The 24,457-nt window shown below is 40.7% G+C and overlaps 1 protein-coding gene across 2 annotated transcripts in view; it reads right to left on the bottom strand.

Moving 5' to 3' along the window:
* Positions 1–24,457, bottom strand: part of IFT122 (intraflagellar transport 122) — a 79,325-nt gene that overhangs the window by 47,087 nt on the left and 7,781 nt on the right. Inside the window, exons 2-15 of one of the 2 annotated variants that reach the window (XM_060239638.1) lie at positions 23,685–23,751; positions 19,306–19,387; positions 18,923–19,001; positions 18,592–18,668; positions 18,247–18,313; positions 17,236–17,382; positions 13,859–14,026; positions 10,713–10,788; positions 9,875–10,066; positions 7,478–7,616; positions 6,086–6,288; positions 5,187–5,324; positions 2,711–2,875; positions 510–707 (exon numbers count right to left, since the gene is read on the bottom strand). In XM_060239638.1, the coding sequence (XP_060095621.1) occupies positions 510–707; positions 2,711–2,875; positions 5,187–5,324; positions 6,086–6,288; positions 7,478–7,616; positions 9,875–10,066; positions 10,713–10,788; positions 13,859–14,026; positions 17,236–17,382; positions 18,247–18,313; positions 18,592–18,668; positions 18,923–19,001; positions 19,306–19,387; positions 23,685–23,751 (1,798 nt within the window). The remainder of the gene's footprint in view (positions 1–509; positions 708–2,710; positions 2,876–5,186; positions 5,325–6,085; positions 6,289–7,477; positions 7,617–9,874; positions 10,067–10,712; positions 10,789–13,858; positions 14,027–17,235; positions 17,383–18,246; positions 18,314–18,591; positions 18,669–18,922; positions 19,002–19,305; positions 19,388–23,684; positions 23,752–24,457) is intronic. The other variant, XM_060239639.1, reaches the window with a different exon arrangement.

Here is a 24,457-nt window from a genome sequence, read left to right as displayed (position 1 = left end):
GGCCCCCAGCATACATTACAAATTTGTCCATAAGTTCAGGGCTCTTCCCAGGGAGTTTAAAGGAGACAAGAGTATGACCACTCTTAAAGAAACCATCATTGGATCTCTAGAACTATTAGTGTGTCCACTGTTGTCACTCTCTTCCACTAGCACATGAAGGTTTTTATGTTGTCTGGCATTCCCTTAATGATTCCTCCTTCCTGCTATATGTTTTGATTACTGTTTTATGTGCTTTTAATATAAATTTCAGTTCTGGTTTTTATGATTTTTAAGGAATTGTTTCATTTTAACTATTAGCCACTCTGGTTGCCCTGACTGAGCAAGAAGATGGAATACAAATGTTATAAATAAATACATAAAATACCAAACTGTATAAATTATGAGCATGGGCCAAGAGAATGTGGTGAACGAACTGAAACCTTTGGAGCATGCTGGGCGGGTCCATGGAATGAACAATTAAAATTATTTTAGAATCTGGCAGTGCAAACAAATTCAATGAACAAGATTACCTGTGGAACTTCAACAGCAGTCATGGAAAAAACATGGAGACAGAAAATTTTGGAACCGTTGTATCCCACCACAAAGCCCTGAAGTTTTTGCTGATGGACCGGAAAGCTGCTCGCTTTGATGTTGAGATATCCACCTCCAGAGAAGCAAAGCATATCCTCACACTGTGTGTTCCAAGCCACACTATTAGCATTGGGTTCCTAATGGGCACATGGCACAGATTATTGAACCAACATGCAATAATTAACTGCATTTTTATAAGCAGAGGACAGTCTATTTAGGCTAAATGACTGTGTTGGAGTCAAAAGTACAGTGCACATTTTTATGTTGGTGTTTGGAAAGCTATAGATCTTAATTAAATGCTTGCTGAACTGTAATAAATCTGTTTGTCATGAACACAGCCCACTTGATACTTCAGCTTAAGCTCCAGTGACGTGAATGTTAGTCAGACAGAGGATAAGTTCAAGAACATATGCAGTCCTTGGCATTTCTATGAGATTGCTCACAGAAGCTTATCTGATTATTGCCTATTTAGAACAATAATAAATTGTTCCCTAGCTAACAATATTGTTTTCAGACTTTAAATATGGCATGAAAAGGTCTTCTAAAAATGTATAGTGTTTACCTGCTTGGCCTAAGTGAATTATGTTACCAGTATACCAAACTTTTATTTGATTAACTATAGACAGCTGTTGATCTGGGTATTGCAAGGTCCCCATTTCCCCTGGTGCTTCTTACAAGCTAGTGCTGCTTTTGAAAGCAGAGCTAAGATACTTCTTTCCCCCACTTCCAATTTTAATTCACTTTTCTACAACACCCTGCTTATACGTGCAGCAAACACACCTGGACTGTTCAGAAATTACAGCCTCGCAAAAGTGACCCAAAATGGAACATAAATGGGACTACACCAGCTGGCCTGCCCTATACACATTCACTGTAACTTGAGAATAAAAGCCTGCTTTTCAGAACTTGTAAGCATGCTGGTCCCATAGGCATGATCAGTCCATAGGTATGAATCTTCCAGGGTTCTCAACAGTATGGATGATACCAGAACAGACATATTGGCAATCATCCCTGTCTTAAGCCTATTGCTTCCCTGGGATACAATCATGAGTTCAAAGTCGGTTTTTTGTCCATTTTCCAGACTTGCCAGTTACCAGTTTATTCACACCCAGACTTTGGTGTGTCACATCTTTGCTCAAAATTTTCCTACTTGGCAGTCAGAATCAAAGTGCTCCAAAAGATTCAAACATTCTGGTTCTAAATCAATCCCACTTTTGCAGCCTGTTTGCTGCTCACCTTCCAACATTTTTGCAGTATAAATACAGCCCACCCACCACCACCCCAAGCCCCAGAACTCTGCAATAGAAACAGCTGCTATTTCCTCAAACTACCTTGCTACTATCTCTATATTTCAATAAGGGAATACCTATGTTTCAGTAAAATTAAGATGGGGCTCCAACAAAATTCCATTCAGACTGAAAGGCACTTCCCAGCATAGGAAAGGAGAAATAAGCCTCAATCATAGCCCTGCTTCTTCCTTCTTCTAAATATTTAAACTTTGATTCTATTTTATGCCTGCTTTATTTTGGGGAAACTCCATACTCCCATAGTGAGAGAACTACTACCAAATTTTGAACCTTGGCACACAAGAGGAAGTGGTCACTAATCTAATTTTACCTGGCTACATGGGTATCTTCTTAACACACAATGGGGACACACCAAACATTGAGTGTACACATGTCTGGACCATTTAGGTAACAATGGACAAAGCCCATTTGCAAAAATTCATAAGTCAGTGAACAAATGGAAACAGGGCTAGAAAACACAATCACATTCATCCTGATGTGCATTTGCTCTCCCTGGACAATACCTTCTCAACAGTCTTCTATTTGAACTGTCAAACAATATTTTCTGTTTCATTTGTCATATCTACAGGAAGATGCCATTCCTACCACCTGGCCAAGTACTCCCACAGAGCATGGAAGGTTCCTTCCCCAATCATTTAGGAAGCCATTTTAATTATCCTTTCTCCAGGATACAGAGAGTGACAGAGCAGTCACGCTTTTGCATTCTTCAGCAGATAGGAAACAATTGTATAGAGAACACATTTATGTCACAAAACCATTGATCCCATCTAATATTTGCAGCATTAAATTAAATGTTTGCAGAAAGGGGAGAAGTGAGGCTTTATTCCACTCACCTGGAAAAGCAACTCTTTGGTGTTGATATCATACACGAGACAGGTGTCGTTTTCATCAACCACTGCCAGCTTGTTCCGAGATGCACTCATATCCAAGCAGCGCACAGCTGAGGACTGCTTCAGCAACACAATCACAAAAGGGTTGTCCACAAATATCTTCAGGATCTGGTCAAAGTTAAATTGAAAAAAGTTTAGTTATGGACTTATTAAAAAGAGAACGATTTCCATTTGCTAATCTGATGCGCTAGAGCAGATGTATGCTTTAAAGAAAGTCCAGTGAATCTGACAAATTTAAAAGCAGTTTATATGCTTTTGTCCCAATTATATCCCTGAAAGCAATTACAAATAATAGAAGTTTAAAAGTACAGGGTAAGACAATGATCAGGGGTTACAAAAGATGAGAGCTAGCTCTGTAAAAACTGGTGTCAAATTTAAATTCCATGTCTTCTTCAAACATATTTGATATGTGTAATAAAATGGGTCCCAAAAGCCCCTGTGATGACTTGATCTAGGTACAATTTTTTGTAGAATTTGCAAGTAGCCTCCCAAAACACATTTTCTATATGGTGCATCAATGGGTCATACTGCAATTTTTTTTACAAGTTTCCTTCACAGCAACTGTTATCATCGTCAGTTTTCATGAAGGGAAAGCAGTAGCAAAAGAGGCCACTGATTTACTTCAGAGAGCCAATTATTCTGAACATGCATTTTCTGGTTCCTATCAAATACAGAACCTGCAAACCAGTTTCCCAGTTATAGCAACCAAGATAATAAGCAAATACAAGTTGGTGCCTCCATGCAAACCTGTGCTGGAACATTATGATCTGCATGAGAGGCCCTGTTATGTGTGCCACATTCACTGAGGCAAGGTGGATGGCCACAAGAAACAAGACCTTTACTGCTGTGGCACCACAACTGAGGAACTCTCGCACTACTTGCTATTTGCCAGGTGCCTTAAGTGTTATGTGTTATACAAAAATGCTATTGTCTCAGGCCCCTCATCAATTGTCATTCTGTATTTTTGTTTTAAATTACTGACTGTTTCAAATTATTTGGGCTCTTCTCCACCATTGTGTATTTTAAAGCCTATTGATCTATTTCATTTTTATCCTGCCCTTCCTCCAAGGAGCAAGATCATTTTTTAATCTTCATAATACTCTGTGAGGTATGTTAGTCTGAGTGACCTTCTGGCTGAATGGGGATTTGAAGCTGGGTCTCCCCAGTCCTATTCCAGCAAACCAGCCATTACACAACACTGATAGTAGTTCAATACTCTTAGCCATTTAGATTTTTAAAGATGTTTGACAGATTTATGGAGGACGGTTCTATTGCTCGCTGTTAGCCATGGCAGCTGAACACTTTTGATTGTCAGATGGTGGGGAGGCATCAGCAGGAGAAGTCTGTTGTTTGAAGACCCTGCTTGGGAGCTTTCCTTTGGCATCTTATTATCCGCTTGGAAGCAGGATACTGGAGTACATGGACCATTGGTCTGATCCAGCATGGTTATTCCAATGTTCTTATTTGGGGCTATAATAGTGCAATCCTATGCAAAGTTACTCCTGCTGTAGTTCAATGAGTGGGCTTAGACTGGAGTGTCTGGTTTAAATTTATGCCAATGAAGGTATTTACTGACTGACTATGCAAACCATGTAAAATTATTGTATAAAGTTTATGAAATAAATGAATTCTTTTTTTTTCCTTTTTGCATTTGTGTGTGTGCGTCTGTGCCTGGAAGTCATCACGGTCTCTTGGTGACTCCTAACAGGGCATGGAGGCCAGGAGGCAGAGGCAGGGAATGTCCTGCCTCTGCCTCCTGGCCTTGGTAGTCTTTGGAGGTCTCCCATCCAAATAATTGCCGGGGCTGCTTAGCTTCCGGGATCTGATGAGATCAGGCTTGCCTGGGTTATCCAGGTCAGGACAAATAAATGAATTCGTTATAAGATTTTAGCTGCTTTTAATTTTTTTAATAATGGTTTTCACTGATAATTGATTGTTTCAATACAACCATTGCCACAGGAGCTTATGGATGAAATGTGGCATAAAAGAATTTAAATAAAAGGAGAGGGGCTCCAACCAACTTCCTTGTTGGGAGCCATTACCCAGCGCTCGCTATTTACCAGCTTATAATAATGATTTTTTACCCTCTCTGGTAACAAAATTTATAGCTTGAATGATGTCTCCGAAAGCTGCTAAGAAGGGGGAGAAAAAGGAAGAGAGTATCTCCCTTTTAACAGAATTCTTTGAATCAACGGAGGCTCCATCTACCTCCTCTGCAAAGCAGGAGAAGGGTGAGTCAAAGACAGCTAAGAGTGTGCTTGTGACAAATTTCTTAATGCAAGCTTTAAATAATTTAAATAAAGAAAACAGTACATCATTTATATTCTGACTCAGGCCCCTAGGCATGTAGTTTATTATCTCATTAACAATACAAGTCAAAATATTTTATACTGCAAAGGACTTCACCATATAACCTTACCTGGCCATTCTTTAAACCCACTAGAAGTCCTTCTCTGCCAGGAGGTCCACCAATGACTTTTATGTAACGAATGAGTGACTCCATTAGCCATTCTCTCTCTTTAACTCCACTGAATGAAAGGCACTGTAGTCTTTTCTCCTTTAAAAAAGGGGAAAGGATGGTAGCAAGACATTATATTCTGGTAAAAGCAATCTTCAAGATCTCTCTGCCCAAGAGAGATGCACGCACAGGCATACCTTTAATTCTTTGTGCTCACTGCATACATATCCACCTGAATCTACCCTTTCACTCTTCACCCTTCCTATGGTTTACACACTAAACCACTGAAACAACCATCAAAGTTGTACCTTAACAAAAAAAAAAATCTGAAAGCTTCTTCTAGGACCCTTCACCACAAATAGTTATAGCCATACTTTATATACTAATGTCCAAGAGTGTATCACTGCAAAACAGCAACCACCAAATACATGAAGTGTCATAACATGTATTATGTAGTGTCTCAGGCTTCAATAAGTGAAGAAACAAACCAAGCAGAACCGAATATTTTGAAAGAAGGATAGGTGATTTGTTGGCAGAATTTTATTTTCATTCTGAAATCAAGCAAATAATAAAAGGGAGAATGATGCATGTTTTACAAAGGCACAGAATCTAACTCACAAGAAATAAGTTAGTGTTGACCTACTTCAGAAACCAAATATTCCTCAGATTGTCTATCATACTTTGGTGGGGGGGGGCACCATACTCCTTGTTAAGTAATAAACAACATCAGAAATGCCCTAAGACCTTGGAGAGCAGCTGCCGGTCTGTGCGGACAATATTGACCTTGACAGACCAATAGTCAGAGTCTGTATAAGGCAGATTTGTGTGTTCGTTTTCAGATTCAATTTGGCAATGCTTACCTGGCATAAGATAATATGATCCGAGCATACAACCAATAAATTACATTCAAACTTTTTCATTATCTTTTCCTTCACACGGTAACACATGTCTGAGGAATCATCAGAATATAGCTCATAAATCTGGATTTTCTCTGGCAACTGGATTGCTAATCTGTTTTTGTAGATCGCAATTTTCTTTACAAGCTCTCTGCATTTTATTCTAACTGGAAAGAAAGAACAGTAGCAAAATGAGTTGCTGTGTCAAAAACCAAAGTGTGTTAGACTTAAGAGTCTAGATTCACACCAAGTACAGACTGGTTCTACCAGGCACTGGTCACACGTTATTAGTAGTGATTACTTTGGAACAAGTTAAACTTCATAAAATTCTGTAAGGTGGGGAGCTTCAGAAGGGATCCTCAAATCCTTTCCTATGCCCTCCTCAGCTCCTCCCATTCCCACACAAACTATGGCCAGGGATTTTCCATCTTATTCCCATTCTACAACCACCTTCCCACCCCTGCCCATCTCCCCACCCCTTCTTCCAGTTTTTCTTTCTATAGTTGCCAACAGAGATAGCAAATCGAGATAGCAAAGCTGCCAAACTGGACTATCTAAGCCACTAATTTTCAAGTGGTGGGTCATAATGAGTCACAACACACAGTACCACAATGGAGAAAATGAGAGAGCATGGTAGGGAACTAGGTGGACAGAACTAAAAAGGTAACAGTAAAGATAAAAATAATACACAAAATTTTAAAAAATTAAGTGAATTCATCGTTGCAACCATTCTTTGGTTTGCGACATCTAAAGTCCATTCATTCCAGCAGGGACAATAATGTTGGCTATAACATCCCTGAAAGTAAAGGTGCTCTCATAGATGTAAATGGCCCTGATTCTGGTAACTGAAAAAGTGGAAAGCTGGGTGAAGGTGGCCACTAGCTTTCAGACCCACCACCCAGCTATTCAGAGAAGGAGTCAGTGCTTTGCCCATGCTCCTATATTACCACACTGGGTGCTTCAGGCAGTTTTGGAAGACAATGTGGTACTTTAAGTAACACCAGAATGCACATCAGCAACTAATTCTTAATGGTCTTCAACCCTATCCATCCTTTTGTGACTGTTTCCTACAACTTACTACTATTACAATTACTTTTGTATTCATTATGCATTCTTGAAAAGTACATACTTTTTTATGTATTGTAGAAATTGTGACATTATATATTCTAATTCACCAAGCAGCAGTGTGAAGATGCAATGCAAACTTTTAGACCAACATAACACTCCTTCAGACAGAAATGAGTATTCAATGGTACAAAGGTGGTAAAGTTTTCCATATAAAAGCATTTGATACATCTGCTGTTTACAAAAATAAATAATCAGTAAAAATTATAAAGCTGATGAATGCTCTGCCACCTTTTTGCTCAGTGATCAAGTGCTGGACAATAACATCAGTCATGCTGTCCCTGAAAGCATAGCGATCCTTGTATAGGCCATGGACTGTGCTGAAAATCAGCTGATAAAATGAAATAGTCCCATCTTGGCTTCCCACTGCCTGCAGAAAAAACAAAATATCACGAAAATATCATTTGGGCATCTGAACTATAACATGTGGCAAAAGCAGAGAAAAAGGTGATAACAGCCTTACATTATATGACCTTTAGTTAAAAAGGGGCCAAATTCTTGCCTGCAGCACTAAGGCTGCATACTGCAAAGACCAGGGTCCAGTTGCTCTATGGCGCTGAAATTGCCCCTTACTCAACCACCAAGCCGTTGGAGATAGTACAAACTAAACTCTTGCGCAAGCTTCTGTCTGTTCCCAGATGTGTGCCGAACACTGCCATCAGGTTGGAATCTGGCGTCCCAAGCATCGAGACGTCAATGTGGTTAAATACCCTTTGTTACTTTCTGAGGGTTCTCTCAAAGCCAGGTGGCCTTCCCCATCTGATTTTTTCCGACTCTTTTGTGGGAACTTGGGAGAAAAGGTGTCTAGATTATTTTAGACTCTGTGATCTCTCCCCTGAGTCCCTAGCAATGATGGAACTGAGGGATGCGAAAGAACTTTTGCGCCTGAGGTTGGTTGAGCTTGAACTGAGATCTGCTAGAGCTAGTCTTTCTGCGCACATTTTCTTAGGGAAGCAAGCCGAAGTACTGTCCCCAGCCAGGTATCTTTTCAACATCACTATCCCAAAATATCGGATAGCTTTCTCAAAAGCACGACTCAACGCACTTTTCTCTTCGGTGCTTTTGGGACGTTACGCTGGGTACCCATATCTGGAAAGATTGTGCCCCTGTAATTGCAATGAGGTCGAAACAACTCTCCACATCGTTTTGCGGTGCCCTAATTACAACGACTTGAGGGCAAGATTAATCTCTCCAATTCTTGGGTCCTTGGCGGGCAGGCCGGAGGATGAGCAGATTGCCTTCCTCCTGTCTGATGCTCATTCTGATGTTTCATTTAAGATTGCCCGTTTCTGTTATGTTGCTCAGTTGGAAAGGAGGGAAATTGAGAGTGTAAATCTTGCTTATGAGTTTTAACAATATGTGCAATAGTTGGTGTTAGGAATTTTGTGTAAGAGGTGATGGGTTTGTTTTTATGATTTTGTTTTTGTTTGTATTAAGCTGGTCGGATGACCGTGAATAAAGTACTACCTTTAGTTAAATATATGTACCAATTAAAATGTCTGAGTTCTGTTTTTTCAAACCGTCAGTCTCAACAGGAAAAAGGAGAAGGGAGAAAAATAAGTGACACATTAAAGCATATAATGGCAGAATTGAAATAACTAATGTTCTTGCCAGCTAAGTTTCCAATTAGCATTCCACATGCAAAGAAATTGTTCTAGGAGCTAGTGCATTTTTTTCAGCACAGAGTTAATCTTAAATACTAGATTATTCTTTCACTGCTATCTCCACAATACACTACTTGACAAAATACGCATTCTCAAGCTATCTGCAAGACAGGCCTATGTATTATCTATCACATATAATGCACTTTGCAGTGGTTCTGACCAGATGATTACATGGCTCAAGTACTAAATACACTGTGGGATGTAGGCGGAATTAAGGACAAAAGAGGCACACAGAAGGGCAATTTTAACTGAAGGCTATAAAGGATCAGAAGTTGAAGTGGAGGGAAGACATCTGCAACAATGTACAAAATGTGAGCACCAAGATAGATACAACAGAGTAGGAGGAACAGGAGGGGGGAAACGGTACTTGGAGCCACATAGCAGTCACTGGCAGACTGAAAGGCAGAGAAGGGCATAGATCCTACCCTGCCACTGCCATACAACTCAGTTCTACTGGAGAGATGTATCTCCTTCAACACCACAATTCACATGATGTTTAAGATGAGCTCCTAAAAATGTAAATACTAACATGACTGTGTTTCCAAAAATTCATTAACAAAATGTACATAGCCAGAAATCCATTACTGCTTACAGTTCCTTGATCTAGAATAGACCTATTATAGCACCATAATGTTAATTTTAATATAATCTGTAAATTGATTTATGATGATTTTACTGCTATGTATGATTTTATTGTATTGCATTTGTATGTTGTGAGCCGCCCTGAGCCTGCTTGTGCGGGGAGGGCGGGATATAAATAAAAAGTATTATTATTATTATTACTAGAAGTGCTACTGTAAAAACTGTAAGAACTCATCCCTGCATCAACGGTTTTATAGTGTTATCGATAGGATTTTGGCTTAGACTCAAAATGTTTCTTCTGTCCTTGACACAACAGAATCATAGACCTGAGGAAAAACGGGCTGCATATGCAGAATGCGCTTACAAATATTTGCATAATTACCACATAATTGGAATCTGGCTTAGCTTTGCATGTCCACACCCAGCTGCTTTGTTCTCCTATGGTGCCAAGGCGTACCCCATCCTTAGTATACAGAGATACTTGTTTGTCTGAGCCGCCAAGTAAGATGTATTCTCCTTTTGAGAAATAGCTAACACAGCATGGATCGAAGTTCAGAACTCTGTCCTTTCCAATCTATAAGAATATGGTAGAAAAAAAATAATATTAAGCAAGGAAATCACATAGAAACAACCTAAGTGTTTTTCTATTTGATGTGTCAGATATTTATGCTTGAACTACCAGAGCTTTCTTCCCACAATTAATGCATGCAGGCCAAAGATTAAGGCTCAGGACTGAGGCCCAGCAACACCCGGTACGTCTTCTGCCATTTCTATTCTTCAAGCCACTGGAGGGACCTCAATGTAACAAACTGGAATATTGAAGTTAGTACAATTCAATGCAGTCATAAAGATACTGTAAACTGTGTCTGAGAAACAGCCTGGCTTGAACTAACTAAGGATCGAAGAGATAACCCTTTATCTCCTCAGCAGTTTGCAAATCACAATCATGACCTCTGCCATAGAAGCTTGCAGGGTAATTTTGTGCCAGTCATACACTCTCAGTCCAACCTACCACACAGCATTATTGTGAACATAAAATGGAGGAATTGAGAATGATGTATGCTGTGGTATAAACAGAGTACATAAATACTATAAAAGAATCAGAAAGCAGGCCTGTTTTTGAGACTCAAGGATTGGATAAAGGAAAATTTTGAGAGTAAACTCAACAATTCGCTGAAGACAGGAAAAGAAACAAGTGTACTTCCCAACATGGAACTTACTTGTTTGCCACTGAGCTGATAAAAGGAAAGCCTTTGTCCCCAATCTGCCACAGCTAAGATGTCATTGTGTTCATCTCTACCAAGTACAAAAGGAGAAGCCAATTAAAAAGTGTAGTAAACAATTCTGAGAAGATAAGCACCAGATAGCCTCTGGAATTATCTCTACTGCAATGACATATGTCAGTAGTAATATTAAGATCATCAAGACTTCATGGGATGCATCAAATCTGACGTGTGCTCACTAGAAATTTACAGCAAACTATTTTCTGAGAGAAGATTTAGTGTTCCTGATCTTTTAAAAGGTCATTCAATGTCATTTTCTAGATTTTTTTTCAGAAGAGGAACCTGTAGTTTGGTTAGAAAACAGATTCAAAATCTGAAATAGCAGATAAATTGGATTCAGCATGGTCCCATTATTGAAAACATGGATATACTTTCACCAGGTCAACAGAAAAATGCATACCAAGTACAAAAAGTGGCCTTTCTTCAGTCACCCACTACTACTACTACACAGCAAGAGTGTTCACAATTTAAATTCCTCTTCAGAGATACGTAATCCCTCCATCTGGTCCATGACATAGAGCAGAAGTGGCCATACTTGCTTAATGTTTAATAGATACAATAAACATCAGATGTTTGAGAGTCACAAGACAAGGGAGGGAGGGAGGGGAAATAGATGGGAGAGGGAGGAGTGAAGGAGAGGTGGAAAGAAAGCAACTTTAACTTTAGATGCATTCTCCGCCAGCTGACTTGAAAGTCAACTTTAACTTTAGATGCATTCTCCGCCAGCTGACTTGAAAGAGAGAAATGCCTTCTCCAAGCCAGCTGATGGGGTGGTGAGGGCTTTGAGAGCCACACAATATGTGTGAAAGAGCCACATGTGGCGCCCAAGCCGCAATTTGGCCACCCCTGATATAGAGAAAGATCTATCCCTTCTCCCTATAGCATGTTCTGTCCAACTGACCAGGATTTACTTGCAGCTCCATCTTCTATCAACTTTCCATCCTCCTTTGTATAAATATGTTCATGAACCTTAAACTTACAATCTTCCCTCTACAAGCCCACCAATCATAAGAAAATGCACTATAAAAACCTAAGTATACCTCTCTTGCCCCACCATCTACAGGAAGTGAATTTTTCCAGAGTAATCCCTCTTGGAATTCTGATAGTTACTTTATTAGCAGTACTATATTGTATTTCATTAACAGTACTTTTCATTTCTAGTACTGTACTTAATAAACAGTACTGTATTTGGATCAATTAGTTTACAACAAAAAAGTTCTCTGTACCCAATTAGCTAAAGAAATCAGTACCACTGTTAGTCTGCACTTTCAATCTCTTTCAGAAAACTCTCTGGAATACAAATGAGTTCCTTAGACAACACAAGTATTCATTATTTTATTTATTTTAAAAATTTAATGCACTTAACCAGCACACCAACCAGAGCAATTTAGGCCAAGAGAATATCATCCCTCTAGAGCAAAGCCAAGCTGTATCAATGCTGCTATTTTGCTAAACAGAAACCACAACAACTTTTTTCAAGCTTTATGACCATATGGTGTTAAGCATCAAGGAAAATATACTGTAGACAGAAACCTGCTGAAGATGGCAAGACTTTAAATGCATTCTCTACCAGCTGGCTTTAAAGTGATTTAAAACTCAAAAATACTGAATCATAGCTTAACGCCCAGCACATAAGGGCACGGGGTGTTTGTGGTCTTACTGGGTGATGGCATGAAGAAATTTATATCTGGATTTAAAATGGGATCAAATACCCATTTAAAGTACCCATGCAGTACTGCTTGTATATTATGCAATTAAGATTACAACCTGAGACCCTCAAGGAATGAGGGTGGAGGATTACTCCTTTGCTTCAAAGTCTTGCTTCCAGGATACTGTACCTCTTTAGAAAATTGATCTGCTTAAGTCCCTGTCTTCTACTGGCTCCCTCCAACCTTCCCACTGACTCTTAATTAGCACCGACCTTTTGTATCTTCGGGTGTATGTTCAGTCCTCATCAAGCCAGATCTTCATATTGTTGTTCATTTTCTTTTAATTGACAAAGTCACATTCTTTTGCACATCAGAGATGGATACAGAAATTCCTACCTTGTCTGTAATTTTGATGCTTTCCTGACTAGCATGAGCTGCCTACTTTACTGCTGGAGATTGTAATACAAATTAGCAATGAAGTAAGTAATCTAGGGCAGTGGTTCTCAAACTTCAGCAAACCAAGGACCCCTATAATGCTTTTAAAATTTTCATGGACCCCTAACCCTTTCCGTTCTCCATTACCAGCATATACCACACGTTGAAGCCCACCCCCTTTTTTAAGGTGCAGATATCAAGCTGGTCCGTAACAGAGAAGACCCTGACCCCAGTCCTAATTAATTTCACCCCTTGTGTCGAAAAGACTGCAGTTGAATCAGCAAGAAATATATTTCTTAGTTAATAACTTTGCTACAGAGGTCAGCTGAACAGGGTGGGCAGGAGCCTGGGGGAAAAAACTTTCAGAGCTGTTCACAGAAGTATAAGCAGGCCAGCATCACACAAAACCTGAACTTCCAGTACTCAACTGAAAACCACCATTGGCTATTATTGCCTACAGACACAGAGTGTCACCTCTTTATGGTGAAATCTTTTGCATGAGAAACCAGAATGAGAACCAGTTCAATTTTGTATCTGAAATAACTATAATAACTACATTAGGGTTTGAACTATACCTCCTTGGTACCACCCAGCCAATTAGTTTCTAGGCCTGGGTTACTGATACCTAGAAACTAAATCAGCATGTTTTCTGACTAGTCCCTCTGAGGTGATCTGAAAGTTAGGTAACTGCAGCTGTCAACAACTCCGTAAGCCTTCATCCTTCAACAGAGAGTGAAAAAGATTCTGTCTCCTCTTTGAAGCAGAAAGGCTCCGGCCCAATCCAATTCCTATGCAACTGAGAGAACTGTTTTTATGGTAGCCAGATGGGTGTGAGACAGGCTCACCCTGGTCATTTACAAAAGGATTCATAGACTCCTGGAGTATACCTAAAGATCCCTAGAAGCCCCCAGACCCCAGTTTGAGAAACACTAAAATACTGTTGAAATACATGTTAATTCTGAGAGAACATAGCTTTATTTTCCTAGAGATTTCACTCACGAGCAGGCATCCCTAGGGCTCTCTTCTTCCTCATGCTCTTCTTCTTCTGCCTCACTACCCTGACTACTGCACGTGACGGACTTCAGAACTGGTATCTCCTCTAAGCAGTTATGAACAGCTTCCTCCTCTTCTTCGTTTTCTCTAGCAGTCCAGAGATTCTCCCACCGACTGTAAATATCAATTGATCATTCACATTTCCTATTACTATGACAGAATTTGCATTTCAAAATACTTTTAGTCTGAGTTCAACTCTCTCAGTATTAAAGGATTTTTTTGTGAATGAATACATCTTGTTCTTTGCTCCTGAAGTTATTAAAGGTGGTGGTAAGTACCTTTTCAGTGTAAGTTCCTTTATTCTTAAGGGGGGAAGTGGTGATCTTTGGAATACAGCAGGTTAAAGATGGCAGAGAATACCGCAAAAATGACAACTCCCATTCCTCAAACTGCATACCCAAGAAAATGTTTGGCTAGTAGCAGATGCTGCTTTTCACTACAGAGTATGCTTCTATATGTGTCAAATGCAGCTTTGCTGCCATTGCTCCTCCTGCTCCAGTCTGCAGCACTGTCTATACACAAGCATGTCCAAGCCCTGCCCCTGCCTCTAGTTGGGGTAGCCCAAGAGGGAACAGAAGATCAACTGTGCTTACACAGAATCAACTGCAAGCCCTCCTTGCACACCACTGATAAGTATAACCGCCACTTTGGAAACACAGATCTCTCGGTGCTATCCACTGTGGTAGCAAGAATTATCTGCAACTCTGTTAACTGGAAAATGTCACTGTGATTCTCTCCTCAGTGTCTTCTATCTCTTTTGCTTTCTTGGACTCTAACCAGACATGCAGGCACCAGTATAACACACATGGTAGGCTTGCCAGTCTCCAGGTTCCAGCGAGGCATCCCTTGGTTTTGCAGGCTCCTCCCTGTGGCCAGCAGGGAGAAGCCCCACCCCAACAGCCTCTATTGTGCCTTTAAATCTCCTCAAGCTTAGAAGTCACTTACAACTTTTTGTATGTCTAAATGTGTGTGTGTGCCTTTAAATCTCAGCAGGAGGAGAGCTGGATGGGGGGGCAGGGTGAGCAGGCAGAGCTTATTCCTGGTGGGTGTGTGAAGCCTGTGAGAAAGGCAAGGAAGTGAGCACAGTCCCCCTGTTTTTCATTCACTTCAGAAATTGTTTCCATAGTACAATGGATAGTAAAGAGTTAGCTAGAACCTGATTATGGGATGGAAAAAACTCGACTCCCTAGGCTGAGCTCCGTTTGTGTTCCTGTGTCAGTCTAAAGAAGCTGGTTGAAATACAGCAGAATGTTACATTCAGCAACTCCCATGAGTAAATTGCTCCAGTGAGATCACAAAAGTGTGGGCTTGCAAATTCAATTTATTTTGGCTGTTTTGTGAGTGTGTATGCATGTCCCTTAATAAAGCCATGCTTGGAAATGCTTCCAAGTCCTGACAAGGGGACTTGTGGGGGTATAACAATTTTCACTTTCATTTAGTGGAACTGCAGCTACCAGCGTAGGCAAAAAAAGAGGAGGAAATGAAGACTGAAGGGTGAAACAAGAATTCAGGGGAACTGCACTGCTGTATTGTTATTTATTTATGTAGGGAATGGGAAAGTCTCCAGGCACCACCCCCGAAGTCCCCAGATATTTGCTGAGTCAGACCTGGCAACCTTAGCACATGGCTTAGTCACAATGAGACTAAAGGACAGTTCACTTCGGTCAGGTTTCAGCTGGCTGTTATCTAAAAGCACATTCCAGGTTTTCATATATCTACAAGACTTCCTCATCTCTAAGATTAAGAACACTCCCTGGCATTTCTGTCAAGAAATGTAGACAAACATAGAGACATTTCTAGCAGTTACCTAATAAACTAAAGTAACTCTGTTGTCAAAGAAAGTCAACAAAGCTCAATCATCTTTCAGTAGCATCGCCTCACCATTGGAACTGCTTTAGAGTTAAATTGGTAGAGAGCTTGGAGTTTTAGCACTATGTTTTTCAGTTATTTTCATTTACTTTTCAGAGGGAAAGTTTAGATTTCCTTTTAATCAAATATCACAGCCCTCTTTCAGTCTTTGCAATTCAACCACATGGTTCCAAAACATTTTCATTAGCGTCCCACAAACACTGGAGAGCTTCCCTTTTTATTTGAGCATGAATCCACATGATTCCAAAGTGACCAACACCCCTATCCCTTGAGGAATTTCAATTTCAAAACTTATTTATATTGCCAGAATGTAAAATAAAAGAATTAATTCAGTATTCCAAGTTCCTTTCACATATTATTCTTTTTAATATGTTGGCTTAAATAAAATCAGCATTAATTAGACACCAGTACAGACACCAAAAAGATGCAAACAATAGGGGCATGAGAACCTTTGGAGAAACTATAATTCTACAAAATAGGAGCCAGATAAGTAATGTCTGTACCATATGTAGTCAAGCTACTAGAGAAATACATCTACCATTAACATATTCCATCTCAATTAGTGAGCTACAAAAATTGATCACTTTGACATCTTTTGAAGCAGAAGGAAAGACAGTAACAGTTTAGCTCAGTGGTAGAGCATCTGCTTGGTAAGCAGGAGATCCCAGATTCAATCCCCAGCATCTCCAACTAAAAAAGGTCCAGGCAAACAGGTGTGAAAAACCTCAGCTTGAGACCCTGGAGAGCCGCTGCCAGTCTGAGTAGACAATACTGACTTTGATGGACCAAGGGTCTGATTCAGTATAAGGTAGCTTCATATATGTTCATATATATATATATATAAGATGCTATGAAAGATATCAAAAGATTAACCTTCTAGCCCAATTTTTTTGATATTTCAGTGAACATGAAGCAACTCCATCATCAGTTGTGAGCAATCATTCCTAGGCTTTCAGTGTAATCTCCTACACCAAAATATGCACCTGCCCAGATGCATTAAAAAAATCTGCCTTTTCCAAGTGACAAAGAAACTCTCATGCTCAGTTGATTCTAAAATGCACAAAGGAAACAAGATGATGCTAAAAGCAATTTGGGACACCTCAGGTATCCACTCATATCTCTTAGGAACATAAAAGTTTCTTTCATGATTAGGCCATATCAAGTTAGAAGTAACAAGATTCCCTTTCATGCACATACACAAATATGATATGGAAGTTAACAGGCGAAAAATAGGCTTCATTTTCCTGCTTCTTTCATGGCTGCCAATCAAGAGGAATGGCATCTGCTCTCAGGAATTAAATCCAGATCTGCTAAACTGAGCAGAAAATCAAGGATATGAGCCTCAGAAGTGTACACAGTAGGATACAAAAGCACCCACTGAAGCCAATAAAGACTTCAGAGGCCTCCAAATGTCTGTAATGGTACAAACAAAAAGCAAACCAGAAGACGTTTACCTTGATGGATTCCAGCAAATAGACCATACTGGAGATAAAGAGCCACCTGGTCGCTCAATTTTGACTTTCTCTTCACCATTTTTATTTCTTATACTAACAACGCCATTGAACATCCCCAAAGCAAGGTACTGTCCATCATTTGTCCAACTGAGGAAAAAAGGGAAAACAGCACAATACAGCAGACTGGGGAAAATATACACATCTTCTCGCTTAAAGGAGACTGTAGGGGCTAACTGAAATTCAATGTTCTATCTGAAGAAGGGCATAAAAGACTCTAGGAAAGGGGTGATTGGATAACCTTTCTCTTTACACTGCTGTTTATCAAACTAGCATATGTAGTTGCAAAATGTTTATTTCTCCTCAGGGTACTGCAGCTACCATGATGGGAATATGTTTCATTTACACCTTATGATGCCAGGATAAGCATAGGTTAGAGGATATACAAATTAAATTTATGGAGTAGTGGCACAAGGAAGATGTGTTTGAACTGATCAGCAATTCCTGCAAGTCTTCCATAAAATGCTAAATTCTTAAGGGTCATCATTATCCTGGAGAGAGGAGGGAATTCCACAAATTCATGAGAGGGCTAGATCCAAGTCATCAAAGGCAGATGAAACATGTAGAACGGAAACTGCAGAAAACTGACTATCTCCTCCAAATTCTGTCAAAGGACCCTCAGAAATACCTTGGTCATAGGGTCTGCAGTAGGGGAGAACTGATTAAAAGCTGCAGTCCTCTGCCTCTCCTTAGCCAACGGAAGTGCTAATTCACAGACAGAATAGTACATTTTGCTCCAACTTGGATTCCATTTCATGTTTTACAAACTCATGATAGAAGCCACTTTTTTACCTCTGTATTATTGGTCTATGCTATTGAACTTACATATTTGTTCTGAATTTTACCATGTTCTTCAACATTCAGACACTAGTATAGAAAGGGAATCCAAAGGCATTTCATAATAAAGATTTACAATTTGCAAAAATAAAACTGTTATATCTGAGTGGTACATACCTACAACAGGTGATCTTACTACTTGCTTTATGTTTGGAAACTGATTTCTGCTCTGGAGACCACAGACCTTAAAAATGCAAGATGATATTAGTGAGATGAGTCAGCTGGTTTCATTAATGTACCGAGCATTTACATTCTGCAAAGTGATATGAAACATAAGTATTCCTAAATAATAGAAAAATCTCCACTACTTCTTCCTTTTCCTTCTTTTATCACATCCCTTCTCCATCTGCTTCTATATAATAATATTGTCTCAGAAACCTGATGCCAGTACCATAATCTTCCTGACTGGTATGGCAAGCCATAGGATTGGACCTTAAGAAATCAAAGATGCAGAAGACATACCAAAATCACTGGAGGAGCAAGATGCCAGCTGGTGTGTAACCGGGTTATATGAAACACATTGTATGGAATCATTGTGCCTAGAATATATCAATAGACAAAACTGAAACAAAGCAGTAGACTGAATCAATAAAGAACTTTAGACATTGCTTCAATAATATCCTCACCAAATTGCATCACAAATTGAATTCAAGTCAAAGCAAAGTCTTTAGTATTCCATTGTTTGTATATGTTCCTACAGTTAATAGTTAAAAATTATCTTTCGACACCTACAACTTACTTAACATTGGTATTTAAAAGACAGAGATAGGTAAAATGTGAAGCAGTCACCTACGTGTATTTCAGGATGCCTTCCAACTTTGATGTCCAGATGATTACAGTTTTGTCTGCAGACCCCGAAGCAAAACGCTTCCCTAAGAGATGTGGAAACCCCCACAATTAATAACATAGTTTTATTACTAATATTAATCTCAAGAATACAGAAACATAAAGATGTTACTTGCTGAACTAGCTGAGCGCTATCAGGTTAGCAATAATCATAACTCTTTTCTTATCTTCTAACTGTATTTGAAGCTCTACTGTAGTCTGTTAACACTGTTAATCATTTTTTAAAAGAACAAGCTGTACATAAATGAATATTTGGATACTCAGATGTTATGAAACACGAGCATGGATCAAATACTGATGAGACAAATTTTTTTAGTAAATTCTGATTACCATCCTTTGCATAAGCCACACAATATACTGTCTCCTTATGTCCCTTAAGGGGCTGGATTAACGTTCCATCTGTATCATACACCTGTACAAAAAAAAATAAAAAACAGACTATAAGACTTCAGTGAACAAATCAATACTGTTAGCTGAAATTACAGAAACTCATAAATACATATTAACATAACACTCCATTCCTGCTGTCAGGGTAGTGAAGTAGTTAGAGCCTTAAATTAGGATCTGGGAGTTCCAGGTTCAAATTTCTACTTTGTCAGGGAAGCTTGCTGAGCGACCTTGGGCCAGCCACACAATCTCAGCCTAACCTACCTCACAGGGTTGTTGTGTGGGTAAAACAGAGGTCATGAGAAAGATGTAAGCTGCTTTGAGTCCCAACTGGAGAGAAAGGCACGGTATAAATAAAGTTTAAAAAAATTGTTTTTATTTCAGTGGCACTTGCATTCAGGTTTTCATTTTTAGGATTCCAGAGTTATTTTTTATACAATGCAAGTCTCATAATAAGAAAAGTGGGGGGAAATCTCTCATACACTAAGCAGTAGGCCCAGTTCTGCTTAGTTTCTGGACTCAAGTCCTTTAAAAAAAAAAAAAAGTTCAAAGATCTGTACCAAGAAACAATAGCAAGTTTGAAAACAAAATTTGTGCAATTCCAAAAAGACAAACCAAGATTTGTTGTAAAGAGTTTTTCATCCCTTTTAAACTTAATCTGTTTTCAAATCACGATAAACTGGAAGAGTAATCTTTTAACAAAAATATATTATTAAAACTGCTTTTTTAATACTAAAGTTACCGGATTTTAGACATTCAAATCATGTGGAAGTTTTTTTGATATCTCACCACACAAGCTGTGAAGAAATGCATTTTTTCCTGGGAGGTTTGAAAACCTCCACTTCACATTTTAACAGGTGTTTTCTCTGGGCAGAGAACAGGCGAAGGGGGGTGGGGTCAGTTCAATGGCTCTCCAGACTCACCTCAGCTACCTCTTTAAAATGCTAAGAGGGCTAGCTAGAGACAATATGTGGGTCAAGCTCTTCTCCATTCTCCAAGCAGGGAACAGATTTTTGGAGGAATGAAATGCTAGAGGGATTTCACAAAGGAAATGCCCTGGAGACCTTCAGGAAAAGCATCTTTGACCTGGTCAGGGGGTGGCAAAAAAGAGAAGTGATGAGATTCCTTGTAGCCAGAAGGAGCTGCCTTTTCCTTGGGTACTGTGACCAGGAGCACACACAGCATGTGTTCACACTACACTAAATAATGTATTTTGCAACTGGATTTTTGCTATTCTTACACAGTAAAAATCCAGTTGCAAAATGCATTATTTAGTGTAGTGTGAACGCACCTACAGTCCTCTCCTCTAGAGCAGGTAGCCATTTTGACCATGTGCTTGTCTGGAGAGCTGAAGGGAGATTCAATGTAATGAAGCTTTGTAGAGAGCTAGAACATCTAAGCTAAAGAGACTGCCCTATATTATAACAGTTGAAGAGGCATGTAGAGAGGAAAGGACAGAGGATTTGTGTTTTTGCCAATTTCTTTTGCATTCTAGCATGGCCTTGGGTCAGCCATAGCTCTGGCAGAGGTTGTCCTTGAAAGGGCAGCTGCTGTGAGAGCCCTCTCCAGCCCCACCCACCTCACAGGGTGTCTGTTGTGGGGGAGGAAGGTAAAGGAGACCGTGAGCCGCTCTGAGACTCTTCGGAGTGGAGGGCGGGATATAAATCCAATATCTTCTTCTTCTTCTTCCTCGCTATGTCTGATGCTGTGCTAAAGGTGAACATTTAAATACTTTATAACTTTTGATGCTGGGAGGGGTTCTCTGTACCACATAAACCTCCACCATCTCACACATACTATCTGACATACAGTCAAGGCCGCAAAGAAAGACTACTTTGCGGCCAAGATTGCATCTGCAAATTCGCGCCCAGCACAATTATTTAGTATAATTAGAAACCTTACCACATTGCCTCAAGGCAAACCAAACGTTAGAGAATTAGAGATAGGCTGTGAGGCTTTTGCGAAATACTTTGCAGATAAAATCACGTTGCTCCGCCAAGACCTGCCTGCCACATTTGAAACAGTACAAGAACTTGAGGCTCCGTGCCTGTCTTCATGTTTAGTGCTGGATCGGTTCGACCCACTCAGCCTGGACGAAGTCGACGGAATCCTCTCTGTTGCACGACCAACAACATGTGATTTGGACCCTTGCCCCTCTTGGCTGATTAAATCTTGCCAGAGGGAGCTTAGATGTCCTTTACGGGACATAATAAATAGTTCCCTCTCAGAGGGGCGTTTTCCATCACCTCTGAAAGAGGCTTTGGTCCGCCCCCTCTTGAAAAAATGTACAGCAGACCCGGCCGAATTGGCAAACTACCGGCTGGTCTCCAATTTACCGTTCTTAGGTAAAATTATTGAGAGGGCAGTGGCGTTGCAACTGCAGAGGTTTCTGGATGACGCTTCTGTCCTAGACCCTTGCCAGTCCGGCTTTCGCCCGGGCCATGGGACAGAGACAGTGTTGGTCGTCTTAGCAGATGACCTCCAACGGCAACTGGATCGAGGCGGCGTGGCGGTGCTAATGTTGCTAGACCTGTCGGCTGCGTTTGACACAGTCGACCATCGGCTACTGACCCGCCGACTCGCCGACATAGGGGTTAGGGGGTTGGCCTTACAATGGCTCTCCTCCTTCCTCAAAGGATGGGGACAAAGGGTGGCAATTGGGGGCGAGCTCTCCCAGAGGCGCACACTAGATTGTGGGGTGCCCCAGGGAGCGGTTCTCTCCCCGATGCTATTTAACGTCTATATGCGCCCCCTTGCCCAGATTGTCCGGAGGTATGCAGATGACACCCAGCTCTATCTGCTGATGGATGGCCGACCTGACTGCGTCCCAGGGAACTTGGACCGGGCATTGCAGGCCGTGGCAACTTGGCTTAGGCAGAGTGGGCTGAAGCTGAATCCGACGAAGACAGAGGTCCTTTGCATGGGTCGCGGTGCTCTGGGAGGGGAAATACCACTCCCGGTTTTTGATGGCGCGCCGTTGAAAGCGGCGCGCCAGGTCAAGAGCCTGGGAGTTTTACTGGAGCCTTCATTATCGATGGAGGCCCAGGTAGCTGCCACTGCCAAGTCAGCATTTTTTCATCTGAAGCGGGCAAGGCAGTTGGCCCCTTTCCTAGAGCGCCGGGACCTAGCAACAGTGATCCATGCGACGGTCACCTCAAGATTGGACTACTGTAATGCCCTCTACATGGGGCTGCCTTTGTATCGAACCCGGAAGCTGCAGCTAGTGCAGAACGCAGCGGCCAGGCTGCTATTAGGACTCCCGAAATGGGAGCATATACAGCCGGGGCTGCGTCAACTGCACTGGCTGCCAGTTGCATACCGAGTTCGCTACAAAGTGCTGGTCATTACCTTTAAAGCCCTATATGGTCGAGGACCTGCCTACCTGAAGGACCGTCTCTCCCAATACGAGCCCCAAAGAGCACTGAGGTCAGCAGGGAAGAGCAAGCTGACTGTCCCTGGGCCAAGGGAGGCAAAATTACAGACCACACGGGCACGGGCTTTCTCCGTGGCAGCCCCCAGCCTGTGGAATCAACTCCCGGAGGAGGTGCGGGCCCTGCGGAGCTTAGACCAGTTCCGCAGGGCCTGCAAGACCATCCTCTTCAGGCAGGCTTTTTTAGAATGCTGATAGAGGATGACTGAACGGAGGATCCAATAAAGAGATTCTTCAATGACTCTTGCCACTATTTAAATATGTAACAGCGCCCGGAACACCTCTGCTGCTGTTAAACTATAGAATAGATATATTATAGATTATAGATGTTGGATTAGTGTTGTTTTAAAAATTTATGCTGTTTTATAATTTTAGTGTGTCTATATGTTTAATGCACTTAATGTATTTTAATTACTGTATTTATAACATGTTTTATTGAATGTTTGTTAGCCGCCCTGAGCCTGCCTAGGCGGGGAGGGCGGGATATAAATAAAATTAATAATAATAATAATAATAATAATAATAATAATAATAATAATAATAATAATAATAATAATAAGAGGGGAATCAAGTTCAGGCAGACAGTTGGTAAGTGGCTATTTCTCCAAGGGTGCTCTAGGCAGTAATCTGCCTTGACCCAACACTGGGAAGCAGGAGACACTAAGGCAAGGTCTCTGAACCAGGAAGGGAAGCTGGGATCCTCCCAGTGAAAAATCCCAACAATGATCAGGTGGTGGCAGCAGGCTACCTGGGAATGGAAGAAAAGCCCCTCCAGGAAGCTGGGAACCTCTAGGAGGGCAAGGGAGAATAGGGCCTGCAAGTTAGAACAGGCATGTTCTGTCACACATGCCAAGATGCCTATAGACAAAACTAGAGGGTGGAAGTAACATACCAGTAATCTGTTTCCTGCTGCAATTATCAGTTGAGTTCCATCAGGTTTAAATGCAAGGTCATAAATGCTGTTAAAACAAAGGAAGATTTTAAAAACTGAAAGATTCCTTCTTGTCATCAACTTTTATTTCCATAATACAAATCTCTCTGAGCACCACTCTACAGAAGGTTCTGGAGAACATTTCTGCTTGTGCATTTATGTTCAGAAGTGATATTCATGTAACAGTTAACCATTTGTACTATGACATTCACAACATGTTTTATCTGCCCTGTCAGAACAAGGCTCTGCAGTTTATGTATGTCTTTATCAAAGTGCTGATACTTATGCTACTTCAGAGAGCAAATCCAAATAGACTCCTTCTTGTGTCTACTCAGTGGGGCTTACACCCACAAATAGTCCCCTGGGGTTTTTCCTTAGCTTTAGCAATTGACATCATGATACAATCCATTCAAAGACACAATATTATGTGATCAGAAACTGATGGTTTGATAAAATTAGGGTTTTAGCAACCTATCAGGAAAGTCGGTTGAAATTCTGACTGTAATTCTATGCCCAAATATTTGCTTCCCGGTTAAGATGCATAAATGCTGGGACTAGCTCGCCAGTTTGGTGTAGTGGTTAAGTGTGCAGACTCTTATCTGGGAGAACCAGGTTTGATTCCCCACTCCTCCATTTGCAGCTGCTGGAATGGCCTTGGGTTAGCCATAGCTCTCACAGGAGTTGTCCTTGAAAGGGCAGCTTCTGTGAGAGCTCTCTCAGCCCCACCTACCTTA

The sequence above is a fragment of the Heteronotia binoei genome, chromosome 5 (assembly GCF_032191835.1).
Source record: "Heteronotia binoei isolate CCM8104 ecotype False Entrance Well chromosome 5, APGP_CSIRO_Hbin_v1, whole genome shotgun sequence".
NCBI lineage: Eukaryota > Metazoa > Chordata > Lepidosauria > Squamata > Gekkonidae > Heteronotia > Heteronotia binoei.
This window is presented reverse-complemented; position numbering and strand designations above follow the sequence as displayed.